The sequence below is a fragment of the Pelobates fuscus genome, chromosome 4 (genome assembly GCF_036172605.1).
Source record: "Pelobates fuscus isolate aPelFus1 chromosome 4, aPelFus1.pri, whole genome shotgun sequence".
Lineage (NCBI taxonomy): Eukaryota > Metazoa > Chordata > Amphibia > Anura > Pelobatidae > Pelobates > Pelobates fuscus.
In genome coordinates this window covers 36400854-36414149 of record NC_086320.1, presented here as the reverse complement: position 1 = coordinate 36414149, position 13296 = coordinate 36400854, and the positions used below count along the sequence as shown (strand labels likewise).

At 37.1% G+C, this 13296-nt stretch overlaps 1 protein-coding gene and 1 long non-coding RNA gene across 4 annotated transcripts in view; both read right to left on the bottom strand.

Moving 5' to 3' along the window:
* Positions 1 to 2654: 2654 nt before the first annotated feature.
* LOC134608347 (uncharacterized) lies at positions 2655 to 4309 on the bottom strand. Its single transcript, XR_010090736.1, has 2 exons — positions 4183 to 4309; positions 2655 to 4150 (listed from the first exon to the last, which is right to left on the bottom strand). It is a non-coding gene; the product is annotated as an uncharacterized LOC134608347 (long non-coding RNA).
* A 1827-nt stretch (positions 4310 to 6136) lies between these two features.
* MTSS1 (MTSS I-BAR domain containing 1) overlaps positions 6137 to 13296 on the bottom strand; it is a 172584-nt gene continuing 165424 nt past the window's right edge. For 2 of the 3 annotated variants that reach the window (XM_063451082.1, XM_063451083.1), the window contains exons 12-15: positions 12046 to 12231; positions 8541 to 8699; positions 7673 to 7835; positions 6137 to 6874 (exon numbers count right to left, since the gene is read on the bottom strand). In XM_063451082.1, the coding sequence (XP_063307152.1) occupies positions 6186 to 6874; positions 7673 to 7835; positions 8541 to 8699; positions 12046 to 12231 (1197 nt within the window). In that variant the 3' untranslated portion in view covers positions 6137 to 6185. The remainder of the gene's footprint in view (positions 6875 to 7672; positions 7836 to 8540; positions 8700 to 12045; positions 12232 to 13296) is intronic. The other variant, XM_063451084.1, reaches the window with a different exon arrangement.

The following is a 13296-nucleotide window of genomic DNA, read 5'->3' as shown; positions in this document are numbered from 1 at the left end:
TTTAATTTACCGGCCTGTTGTATTACATCACATTATGTATAATGGCATATTGTTATATTGCATTGACTCTCATTTTGATATTCGGGCTCCAACTCTGCCTTTGGTACCGTATTTAAATTTTATATATATATATATATATATATATTTTTTAAATCATATTTCCACTATGCTGAACTAGTCAGCTAATGTCATTTTTGTCTCTTTGCCATTTCTAGTCTCTCTCTAACCCCCTCATCATTGCTATAAAGATTGTACTCAAGTGAAGAATTAGCCATGGGTTCTAAATCCTCCTTCCTACACCACAACCTCAGCCATACATTTATATTCAAAGATCTACCACTGTAGCTCCTGGCAATTTGTATCTCAGAAAATACCACCTTGGAGGTCCTGCTCTTCATATTGCTTCCTAATGCCCTGAACTCATTCTTTAGGAATCTCCATCTCTTTAACTTCGTCATTGGTACCAAAAGAGCATGAAAGCCGGGTCATCTCCAGTTCCTCCTAGCAATTTATCTCAGGAACAAGCAAACCCAAGCACCTGGGAGTCAGCGAACTGTGCATTTGAGGCGATCAGAGCAGAAGATTACGTTTTCTTAAAGGGTAGTTCAAAGCACTAATCACCACGTCTGCTTTTTGGAGTGGTTATGGTGGTAAGAGTCTGGGTATGCAGTGTTTCAGCTTGAAAGCTGCACATCCAGAGTAATTTGTGTTGTGGGCTAGTTGCATCAGCAAGTTACGTGACAATAGCTGGATGGAATTCTGTGCTTATTTTACATCAGTTGTCCACACACACAGAACATGCTGCCGACAGCTTAAATGTGATTATCCCCTTCTGTCCCCCCTCCCTGCTGGCAGTCCACTCCACCACCCAATTCCATATATTGATGCCTGCCGACAGCCCTCCCACTTCCTCTCATGTTGCGTCAGAGCACACGCTCTAGGAGAAGCCTTTGAGTGGACCATGTGTTGGCTGCCGTGACGTCACTAGGGGACATGGAAAGCAACACACTTGTTCACACTTACAGCAGAAGTATGGTCGAAGGGGCTTTTCAGGCAAGCTGCAAATTGCTGTGAGCTGCTTCCTAGCACTCATAGAAACAAATTATACATGTATTAAAAGGGTTACCTGCTTTGCTGTAACTTGTGCGATTGAACTCCTACATAAAAATATATTCCTTTCAAAGTGTGAGTAACCCACAGTGAGCAAGCTCTCCGAATATGTGCTCTGAGATTTAAAGCATGCAGAGAAATTATTTAATATTTCAATTTATATCAGGCTCAAAAGATGTAGAAAATTCCCAGATCTGGACTGATGATGCCCACTAATCCCACCAACAAATGTTTTTTTCAGTGTACAACAAAACAGACACCATTAAATGCCTTTATCCAGAATTTCTTTATTTTGTTTTTTTGTTGTTTTTTTTTATGTAGGCTGAAGCAATCATAACTACAATGTAGAGGGAGGTACAAACACAGCAAAAAGTTATTTAAACAATTAAAAACAAGATGCACGAGGAGAGATCAACTCTCTTTACAAACTAGCTACTAAACACAACTTACCAGAAGAAACATATTAAGATAATTTTCCCCATGACACTGCCTAACAGTATACAAAAAAAAATATACAAAATCAAAAGGGGCATTTTCCTACTCTGAAAGTTGGCAGTACGTTACACTAAAATTTTTACTACTCTCTACTAAAAGTGTTTTTGTTTTTTTTATTTATCTGAGAAAGTAAAAGGCTGTATTAAGTTTACAATAAAACCTTTGGGGTAGAATAAAGTATGTGAGGGGGAAGGTTGGTGCGTGAGGAATGTGACTCTATAGATGCATTTCGCCTGTTGGAAAATCAAGTTCCATTGGTAAACACTGTGAATGTTTAATCTCGACCAATGAAAATGGACCTGACAACCAGTTGGTTTGATGATATAACTAGCTCTCCTCAAACAGCCTGTTTACCGTGCAAAATATAGGGTCCATTTAGAAGTCTTTTGACGTAGCGTTACTGTAAATAAATGAAAAATTGTAAAACAATTTAAAAAAAATAAAAATCTGTGGCCTGCCCAGCATGATTTAAAGTCTATTCTCAGCACCAGATTAATGACCCAGCCACCCAACCTCCTCCCTCCATGCCCCAAATACAAGCGGAAGGTTATATGGAACAAAACAAAGTGTGTTTTAAATTCTATTCAACTGTCTTGCAACCCCTTATGTGGTCCGTCTGTAATGCCTTGGCGGTCTTATTACGTATGGTAGGAATACACTGGCAATTACATAGTATTAACGTTTGCATAATACGGCTTTATCCGTGCCCTTGAGTCACAATTATCCTGTAACACATTTGAAAGGAACCATATCAGTGTAAATCTTTATACAGAAACACAACAACTTCACATTGTACAACACGTCATCAACAACAACAGCCAACAAGAAGTCTGAGTTTATTGGCGAAGCTTAGCACCATTGTGGCTTTATTTTTGGCATTATTAAATCAAAGAGCATGTCCCTTGCATTCTTGACAATCTAATTTAACAAAGGAGCATGTATTCATTCTGGTCTACAAAATGCAATCAAGTCCGGTGCATGAAGCTGTGACTAAAATATACACTGACTGATGAGTAAACAAAAGTGATACTGACTGATAAAAAAAAAAAAAAAAAAAAAACTTTTTTAAGAATACTCGCATGCATCTCTGTCCGCTAATAAAAGGTCGACAAAATAATGCACCTTGTGTTTGGAGAAACATCGTCCGTGAAGGGGTCTTATTTTTAAATAATGAAATCTGTAATCACTCTTGGACCTCACCAGAATACTTGGTTACATGCCATGTAAATGAAAGCCTACTTAAATGTGGAACCAAAGCAAATATCAAGAAACAATTTATACAAAAAGATTTGACCGAAAAATGTGCTTTGGGTAAGGGGAGCTACGGAACAAAGGCAGTCATGCGGGATATGTCTTAATTCAATACAATAATGCAAAATTATGGGTAAGTAGCAATGGTATAGACACACTGGACACAGCTTTCAAAAGAGACTCTTTGCTATGTATTGATTATATCTTCGCCTACAAGATCTTCAGCCTTGGACCACCAACCAATAAGCTCCATATCACTCCACACTGCATCTTTAGCATCTGCCTGGACAACTGCAAGACAATTGAGTTGGACAACTTTTGTTTTTGTATAAAGGATAATTGTAGCAGCTGTAGATTAAAATGTATGTGTAGAGGTGGGAAATATAAATATCTATGTTTCACTGAAAAGAGAAATACTGATTGGGTGGCTGGCCAGTTCAGTTGTAGACATTCACCCAAGAACCAATAGCAGACCACGTTTTAAATCACGACATAGTATTGGTTGATCACTTTGTGAGTAATCGTACGCTACACTATTTATTACGTACCCAGAACTCATTTTGAAGTTAAAATTCCATACCTTATTGAACGTTTAAGAACACCCCCAATGTCTCTAGTATTAAAACACCTTGGGGAAATGCAAAATTAAGCAAGAAGGGTATGCAATTTTGCTGTTTAGCCCTGCCAATCTTGTGGCATGAAAACAAGCTGTATAAAAAAGGAAATGTTACTTAAATAGTGTTTAAGAACAAAATTAAAAAAAAAAAACTAAACTTTTTTTTTTGGGTGGGGAGGCAGTCACAGCATTTATATGTAAATATATCTTAATCAACATTTGCATTTTGACGGCAAATAATATAATCAATATTTTTATTTAGAATAGCTAGAGATTAATGTACCATAAACGTTACGGTAGAAGACAAATCAAATGCTCCGGTTACATACTAACGCCCGATATATAAACATTTGAGGCTCTAAAGTAATTTGATTTCATTTATAACATGTACGTAGTTTTACTGTATAAGAAAAACAGAAATTAGTTTTAGAAATCTCTCAATTATTCTCAATATATTGTTTATCCTTTAATCCTATAATATAGTGTGACATTTGTATACTGTCCTCTTGTATTGTAAAGTGCTTCTCCCAGTGCCACTTGCTACAAGCAAGGTTTTTCCTCCTGGGTTTGATTAAGAAAAAAAAAAAAAGTACAGAAGTAATTTTTTTTGCTTCTCAAAAAAAATAAATGTTTTACATTATTTAAATACTTTATTCCAAATATGTTCTCGGTTTAATGCTTTTAAGCTACAGAAAATGTTATGCAACCACATTAAAACTTTAAAATAAACTCAAAGTCCCAATATGGAAAAAGTACTCTTTGCACAGTATAATAACAGTACCAAAAAGTCCTAATTAATAATTTTGGAGAATTTTTTTCTTTTTCTTTTCTTTTTTTTTTTTTTAATTCTTTTTTTTTCTTGGAGGCCACTGTAGCCATTAAATGATAAAAAAAAAATAAAGAGTGCTTGATTTATTCTTAATTATTTTCTAGTATATTACTATTTTTTAAACTTTAACCGCAGAGCTCTGTATACGCCAGTACTATATTACTGTAAAACATCAGTTTCTATTCATGAACTATTGTCATGTCTACATACAACGCACGCTGTTTATGTATTCTCTCCTTGTGAAAGTGGTAGCAATACAAGTGTTTATATTCATTAATACAGAACATACAGGGTTTAAATTTTTAAAGAGACAAAAAAAAATCTGCAATACTATATTCAAATTAGACACACACACAAAAAAAAAAAAAGGATAGATCACAAAACAGCAATTCACATTTATTAGATTCTATGTTCCTTCCGTTAATATACGTCCTATGCCACATTGACACTCCTTTGAAATCTGAGAAAGCAGCCTATTGCTTTGGGAACACAATAAAAGGAGAAAAAATGTTATGTATATATATATATATACACATATATAAACATATATTAGGAAAGTCACTTGCCTCCACAATTAAGAACACCATTTAATTTTTTTTATTTTTTTTTATTTTTTTTTTTTAATATATCTATATTGACATAATTTTGGGGTTTAATAATGGAAGCCAGCCAGCTGGACCCAGTTTCGAATAAGCGATTCTTACATAGAAGAACTCCCTGCTACTGTATTGAAATTTATTAATAATTGCCATAGCCTATTTTTTTTTTCTTAATTATTATTATAATGTTAATTATAACTAGTCCTTAACTTGTTAGTACGTGGTGAAATAACATGAGCACACAATGAAAAATAAAAGATTGCTTTGAAGAGTTTTAAAATCAAATGTTGTGATGCAGACAAAGGGCCTATATATCAGGTTGTGCTGCAACATCCTTCAGTCCTTTAGAAATAATTTTTAGATATTAAGAGGCATGCAGGGTGGAAATATTTATTAAAAAATGAAGGAAAAAAAAAAAAAAATCTCCAAACCTTCACAAATTAAGAACAGATTAAACTAGGGTGTTGGTGGGGATAAATGAAAAATCTGACCAAAGCACTCTATAAAACAGGAACACGGCAATCTCGAACGACTTACTTTGATGCATATGGTATGGTGCTACTATCGATGATCTGGAGATTACAAGAGTGTGTATAATATAACAGTATGTGCGGTGATGGCATTCTTGACCCCTAAACCCATCGTTACATGCTTAACGGATTCAAACGTTTATTATATTGCTCTTAGTTATCAATAATTTATAACGTCCGCTCTATAACATAAAAGTAACTTATCTAAAATAATAATAAAAAAAAAAAAAAAAAGAAATCCTCTTTCGTGGTAAACTTTCGTATAGGAAAACAAAAAGTTTTAACGACTGTGACGCATTTTCTGCACTATACAAGCTGGTGAAAATAAAAATACCAGTTCTTTTCACTGAAGGAAAAAAAAAAATCATTCTGCTCTCGCTTATTCTTTCCAAAACTTTCAAAATTTACAAAGACATACAAAAATTGTAATGTGAATTTTGGCACCTTATGGGGGAAAATTTGAACCAAAAAAAAAAATTAGGAAGAGGAAAAAAAGGATTATGTGCAGAAATAAAATCTATTTACAGAATTGGAACACCAACATATATTAAAGTTGCTTCTCTATGCAGTTTGCTTTAGCATAATATTACTTATTTCTTTCTTTTTTTTTTTTTAGAGTACTTTTTGTCAACCCTGTTTCTGCTCCTACAAAATCCTTTGAACACACAGTGGAATGGACAAAAGATAAGTAAGTGTCAGGGTGCAGTTCTTTTTTTGAACGCCAATCTCTCCCTTTCAGAAGGTCTCCTTTTCTTCTAAGAGAGTCGAGGAGCTGAACGATCATTGGTGGTGGTTTTCTTCAGCCTGACACCACGGCGAATTGCGTTGAGCATGTCTTCACCTTGGACATCTCCTATGGGAGGTTCTGCCAATTCAGACTCTGCTGGTGCTGTGGGTTCTAGGGTAGGGGAACAATCCTGTTCATCCTCTTCATCTTCATTTTCTGGTCTTCCTTGCCTTTGGTCTGCTGCAACCAAGCCTTGTATCCCAGGCACTGGAGGGTTGACAGAGGCTTGCCCACTCCACAAAGAAGATGGCATGTCGCTGGTAAGCACACCACCTTCAGAGGCAGAAGGTGAATCAGGAATTTGCTCTGAATAATCTTCACTTGTGCTGCTTGTTGGACCACTTGGGATGTCCGGCACTGTTGGTGTTTTAACAGGAATCACAGGTGTTTTTATTGGAATAGGACCTCCTCCAATGGTGCCACGTCTCACGGATGGTTTGGTAGATGGGGTCCTTCGGATGGTGGCCACTCCAGGAGTGACAATAACAGGTCCAAAGGTAGCTGGCAGTCCAGCAGTAGAAGCTGGGCGCTTAGCTTGAAACATCCTTCTGTAAGACTGGCTGATATCACTGTTTCTTGGGATGGTGGAGGATTTGTCAAAATCCTGTTGATCTCCCTCCTGATCGCCACTAACAGAGAAGTAATCGTAATCTGAAACTAAAGAAAAACAGATTAAGCTGAAAATCATAGCTTTCATCACATGACATCACTCACTCAATTTTTGGAGACTGGACAAGGAAATTACAATTCTCATTCAAATATAAAATTAAAAACTATTTCTTAGAACTCAGCCGTTCAGTTCTCTTTTTGACCCTGACAGTTCACCATTACAGCCATCACCCCAATATCTTGTTACTGTCGCCAATATTAATCTAGTATTTCTCAAACAGAATTTCACTGAAGAGGGTATTGATCTGAATGCCAGGAGAATCTCCTTGCTCCAACAGTGACAGATATGAACCAAGCTGCCCAGTATCTCCAAGTAAATTGAAATTGACATTTTAGGTTGTTACAGTGCATGGCATTACCCTAAGTTCATCTTAACTTCACATAGGTTATGGCACAGGGAGTCCCCATGTTCTCTGCATACTATTGCTTTTAAGCAATTTCAAAAATATTTACAAAGTCATGAAATTCATGATTCTGTCCGAGAACTCTTTTCATAAAATTGTGACTGGAACACTCCTGTATAGATCCAGATTTTTTGGGGGGGTATTTGCAAATGCATTATAAAAAAAAAATAGGAGTCCACATTAGTGTGAAGTGTCCCTTTAAGTGCAAGTACAATTGTTATGTGTAATGCAAAATATTTCACAATATCTACTTTTCGGTTTGTTTTTGAGTCTTCAAGCACAAATTTGGAGAGTTTGGAGAACTGCAACAGAATTTAGAAAAAAGAAAAACAATTTTGTTTGCTTTGAGCACTTATCTTCATCTTAATGTTACAACAACTACCTTGTGATGGGATGGTGTCCTCCGAGCAGCACGGAGTGGTTGTCTGGGTGCTGTAGCCACTCGAACACTGCAACGAATCCCGACTGCTCCTCTGGGTGTCTAGCTGCAAACCCCTACTCAGTGCCAGTGCCAACTCATCGCAGTTCTCCGCTTCCTCTCCCTGCTGCATGGAGCACATACAAAACACACAAATTAATACAATGTACCGCACGCTCAAGGATACACAAAATACATTAGCAGGATATTTGTAAACAGTAGTTCTGAGGCAATGTTCGAAAACTGGAGAAATCCACAGGAAAACTTCAATCATTTCGACGGGGTTTGATCCAGTTTTAGTATATGGTCCAAAATTATCTTTATAAATAAACTCAACTGTGGTGAATGGCCCATCCATTTACACCACTAAATTTCTCTATAGAGGTGAACTGATTCTCTAATTTTATTTCTCCCAGTTTGACTGGAATCTTAATGGTATACCGAGTATACACCATCTAGAGTTAAACAGTCCCATGCAAGAGATAAATGCGTGCTAAAGCTGTGCATGTACCAAGTAAAGAGCTATTCATTCTATGTAAAGCATACTGCCTTATGTCTATCCATCTATACATATCCTTTGCATGCTGTATTTTATAGAGATACAAATAAAGCAGATTTAAAAAAAAAACAAATTTAATCAGCTGGTGCCATAGAGGGCACACATTGCCACTCCAGTTTTTAGAAGACAGTATTGCAGGTGACAGCAGGAGACATATTAGTAACAGCAAAGGGACAACAGCAGTATTTAGGGGGATAAGTAGCCCTATGTGTTCTTTGTTGCTGTAAGAGAAGGGTTAAATTAGAGCTTTTTTTCGATCACATCACTCTTTACCCTGGATGCGGAAGATACACTTGTGTTCTTGGGACTCGGAGCATCATCGGTATCTCCTGGAGTTACAATTTGGGCTTCTCCATTTGGGTCGGCTTCACGTTTGCGCCGCTGAAGGGTGTTCACCAATGGCTGGTCGTATGGACCTGGCTTAGCCCAGTCCTGAATGAAAGGTTATAGTCTGTATATGTATTGAAAACACATTTGTGTGCCTTTTCAAGGTAATGCCAAGTATTATTTGGCTTGCAAAACAAAATGAATGGCTCTTTATAGAGAGTAAAAGAAAAGAATTAGAAGTCAGACTCAAAGAAGAGAGTAGGTTCAAAAAGACATGGAAGGTTATCGATTATCTAAATAAGTGTATGACTGTGTGTGTTTAGAATATGGTATCAACAGATTACCCCTAGCTCAACTGCAGGTAAATACGCACACCCGAAACTTGCCACATCAGATTTGAAAGCTACAGGTTTGATAAGTAATATTTTAAACAAACAAAAAAAAGTAGGTAGGTTAAAAAATAAGACTTACACTTGTACCTAAAGCATATTTAAAACAAAGCACTGACGATCAGTGTCTGCACACTCTGCATAGAGACTCTGAACTTTCTCCATAAAATGCACCTTTATATGGAGATGCTAAGTGACCAACCATACATTTGTCCCCGCCCCTTCCTTGGCTGAGATCAATCAAAACTGATGATCTTGACAATCTCAGCCAATTCAATGGTAAAGCATTGGATTGGCAGAGAATGTCAAATCTGATGATCTAGGCCAGAGTTTCCCAATTGGTTTTCCGCGGCACCCTAGGGTTCTGCCAAAATGTTTAAAAATAAAATGGCCGCAGGCAGCGAGGGAGCAGTGGGCAATGATCTAACTGCTCAGCTCCCTCGCGCGCACAGCAGTAATGCTGGAGCCGAAATATGGCATCACTAAGAGGCGCACACGGGAGCTGAGCAGAGAGATTACTGCTCCCTCGCCGCCTGCACGCCAGCCGCTCAGCAGCCCCACTGGACCCCAGGGACCGCACGCTCAGCCCAGCAGCCCCACTGGACCAATGGGACATAGAAACTCCATGCCAGCACTGGGTAAGAGTTTGGTTGTGTGTGTATATGTATATATATATATATATATATATATATATATATATATATATATCTGACACACAAATACACACTGACACAGAGGGGAGTTGGGGTTTCACGATGTCAAAGTGTTCCACGGGAAAAATTAATTGGAAACCCCTGATCTAGATCAAGGAGGTGCATCAGTGGTGGAGCCAGCACCGGCAGACCTGTGCGGCGCTGAAATAAAGGAATTGTAATTTATTTAAGGGGGAAAAGGGACCTAAATAGTGTTTTTTTAACACTATAGGGTCAGGAATACACGTTTGTATTTCTGACCCTATAGTGTTCCATTAAATTATTGATTTGACTTAGATTTGACAATCAATAACGGTGGTCTGGGGCAATATAGGAATCACCTGGCTTGCATGAATAACTTTATACTGAGCCACCTAAGGAATAGTCCCTTAAAACATACCTTTACAAGCATTGCCGCAGTGCAGGGCTTAGCTGATTGGCTGATAGTGCTAGGGGAGATTCTCAGCCAATAAGCTGACCCTGCACGGCTTAGCTCAAGAGGGCTAACAGAAGATCCATGCAGGAGTTCTGGCCCTCCTGGAGACTGCGACTTGGTGCCTGGCGGACCGCAACAAAGTTGTCAAATAATTTGTAAACGGATTGACTTCTTACCCTAGGCACTAAAACGTACGTGTTATGGTGATTGGATTGGTCCATTAAGAATTAAACTCCAAGAGTAAAATAAATTTTAAAAATTCCCAATTTAAAAAACTTAGCAAGGGGGAAAAAGAAAATTCCCTTTTCTGGAAAATAGGAAACTAATTCAACTAATTAACTCACACAAATCCACTGATTGCTTAAAGAGCAATATCACTCACAGTGAGAAGATCTTTCGTCACTTGTGTTTTAAGGGTTTCTGTGGTTGGAGAGGAAAAATCGACTATCAGATTAGATGAGAATGATGAGATTGGTTACTTTCACATTCCTTATAAACAGATCAGGTGCATGTCTTTAATTACGTGAGTGACAAAGCGAATTAAAGTGAACCTTTTTGTGGGAAAAAAAAAATCAACTTACCTGAAATGTGTGTTTTTTTAAATTTATAATAATGTAGAAAACAAACTCCTATATTTTAAATGCTTCTTCATGAAGCTATATTCAATGACTACGCAGTGAGGTCAGAACTGCAAAAGGCAAACCAAAGTAACAGTTTTTAAACTTAATTTGGTGAACTGACTGAACTGGAGATTTTGTTTCCCCCAACTTTATTAATTTAGGCTGCAGTTCCGTTGCTAATTTACCAAAACTCACCGTTTAAATACTAAAGTGAGAATTCAAGGTGAATTTCAAATTTAAGGTTAGAATAGGAAAATGGGGAAATACAAATCTCTAAGTCAGCTATGGGACTGAGTGTTCAATTCAGCTAATCTGGCCTAAATTTAAAATTCACTTTAATTTCAGTTTTAATTCTCACTTTAGTAAATAAGCCCATAATGTGAAAATCGCAGTACTCCTACTTGAATATAATATGATGGGCATTAATCAGGAATGACAATTGGAATATAAATGATATACATGTCTAAAATAATGTTGGATGATGGTCGGTCTGAAATTTAAAGGAAAGGTATTAAGAGCAGTGCTTCCTCAAAGAGTTTAGGCTGGAAGTGTCTACGTGAGCACAGGCACCAAAATACCAATTAATAAACAGAGTTTTTTTTATTTTAATGTAAAAGTCAATAATAATTCAGAATGGGAAAAAAATAATCTATTGGTAGGGGTGTCTTTCCTGAATAATACCAATGAACTCCTCATTAGAAAGTTTAAGGCATTTTAGAGAAATCTGGAGTGTGTGATGGTCCCCAATTTCTATGTACCTGGTGGTTCTAAAATTTTCAATGTAACTTTTAAATTGGAGCAACGTTTGAATGATAGTATCGATCTCCTTTAAAATGCTTATTTTCTCAGTTAGAGAGATTTATTTTGCGTGCATCAGTTTTACGGTACACTCTTTCGAGGAAGCACTGTTTCAAAACGCCTGACTTTATTTAGCAAGAATTGTCCAGGACTGATTTTGTTCTATGTAGATAGGGTGTGTGAGAAACTCAGGACGAATCAACAAGTATTCTTGCTCTGTCTGACTAGACCCAGGGGTAGGCAACCTTTGGCATTCCAGATGTTGTGGGCTACATCTCTCACAATGCTGGCAAAGCATCATGGAAGGTGTAGTCGAAAAACAACTGGAGTGCCAAAGATTGCCTATCCCTGGACTAGTGGATCCAGTCTGTAACTTTGTGAGGACAGAAGGAACATCGAGTCAAAAGATGGAGGTAACAAGGTTGCATAGTCCTGGATTGACGTCATAATTTGAGAGATGGAGAGATGTAGAGAGGTAGAGAGGAGAATGAAGCTTACACAAAATCAAACACAAACCTTCCAGGAAGGGATCTTAGATGATGGTAAAATGCCTGGACCAATGGTGTAATAGTGATGGCATTCTGGGAGGACAGAACTAGAGCGGGTCCAGGGACGGGATGCGGGAAGCGGGTAATGGGTGAAAGGGCCTGCGGATGAGGCCAGGTCACTGGACAGACTATTGTGATAAAACCCATTAGATAACTGGAGACACACAACACACAAGGAAAGGAAACAAAAAAACAGGGAGAAAACAAAAATCAATGCAATGGTCAACAAAGGAAATGTGATAAAAGCAACAAAATATGCAACTAAAACGGGGACAAATAATTGAGGCAAATGATAAAACATCCAATAGGGAAGATGCATATACATTTCAAACAAAAGCAATGTAGCAAAATACATGTCGGTGCTTAATTATAAAATAATGTATTCAAAATTAATAAAAAAAATAATAATAAATTATATATCTATATCTATCTATCTAGATAGATATAGATATATATATTAAAACAACGTGAAAGCAATGCCAAGATAGACACACACAAAAATTGGCTAAAAAAAGAGTATGAAGGTTAAGTGTCATATTTCATTTGTTATATTTATACTGAAACCTGCGCTGTCTCTCAAAGAATGGATTAGTGAATACTATCACTACTTCATGCTGATTTTCCCTCAACCAGATTCCAAAATGGAACTGGCTCAGGATTTTGTTGCAAATGACAAAGTTAGAAAAAAAGGTAGTTAAATTAAACAGAACAATAAACACTTAATTTAACATGAATTAAAACATTAATTACCAGTAAATTTACAGAAACATAAGGTGTAGGAGGCATATTTAGAAATTTGTGTGCTTTAAAGGGTTATTCCAGACAAAAAAAAACGCCACTGTTTTTGGTCCCTGCCTCAAAAGAGGAATAAATTAAGTGGTGATGGTGCCTTAAGTAACCCTTTAAATGAAGCAGAAAACAAGACGACAAAAAGCGAATGAATGGAAGCAATAATGCCTAACAATGGACTCTCAGGTACACAATACGTGTAAAGATCTATACCCTGTAATGATGATACAAGAAAACCTTGGTCTTTACAATATTGGCACCCCCTGTATGTTCAGTGTATTTAACCCTACAATGTACACGGCTTTGGCTGAGCCATGATATAGCCTATTGAATGTAATAGCAAATATTATACCTTGGAGACATTAGATATTGAATTACGTGTAGCTCACATTCCATTGCATCATTCTCTGCTTACAAGGATACATTTTAT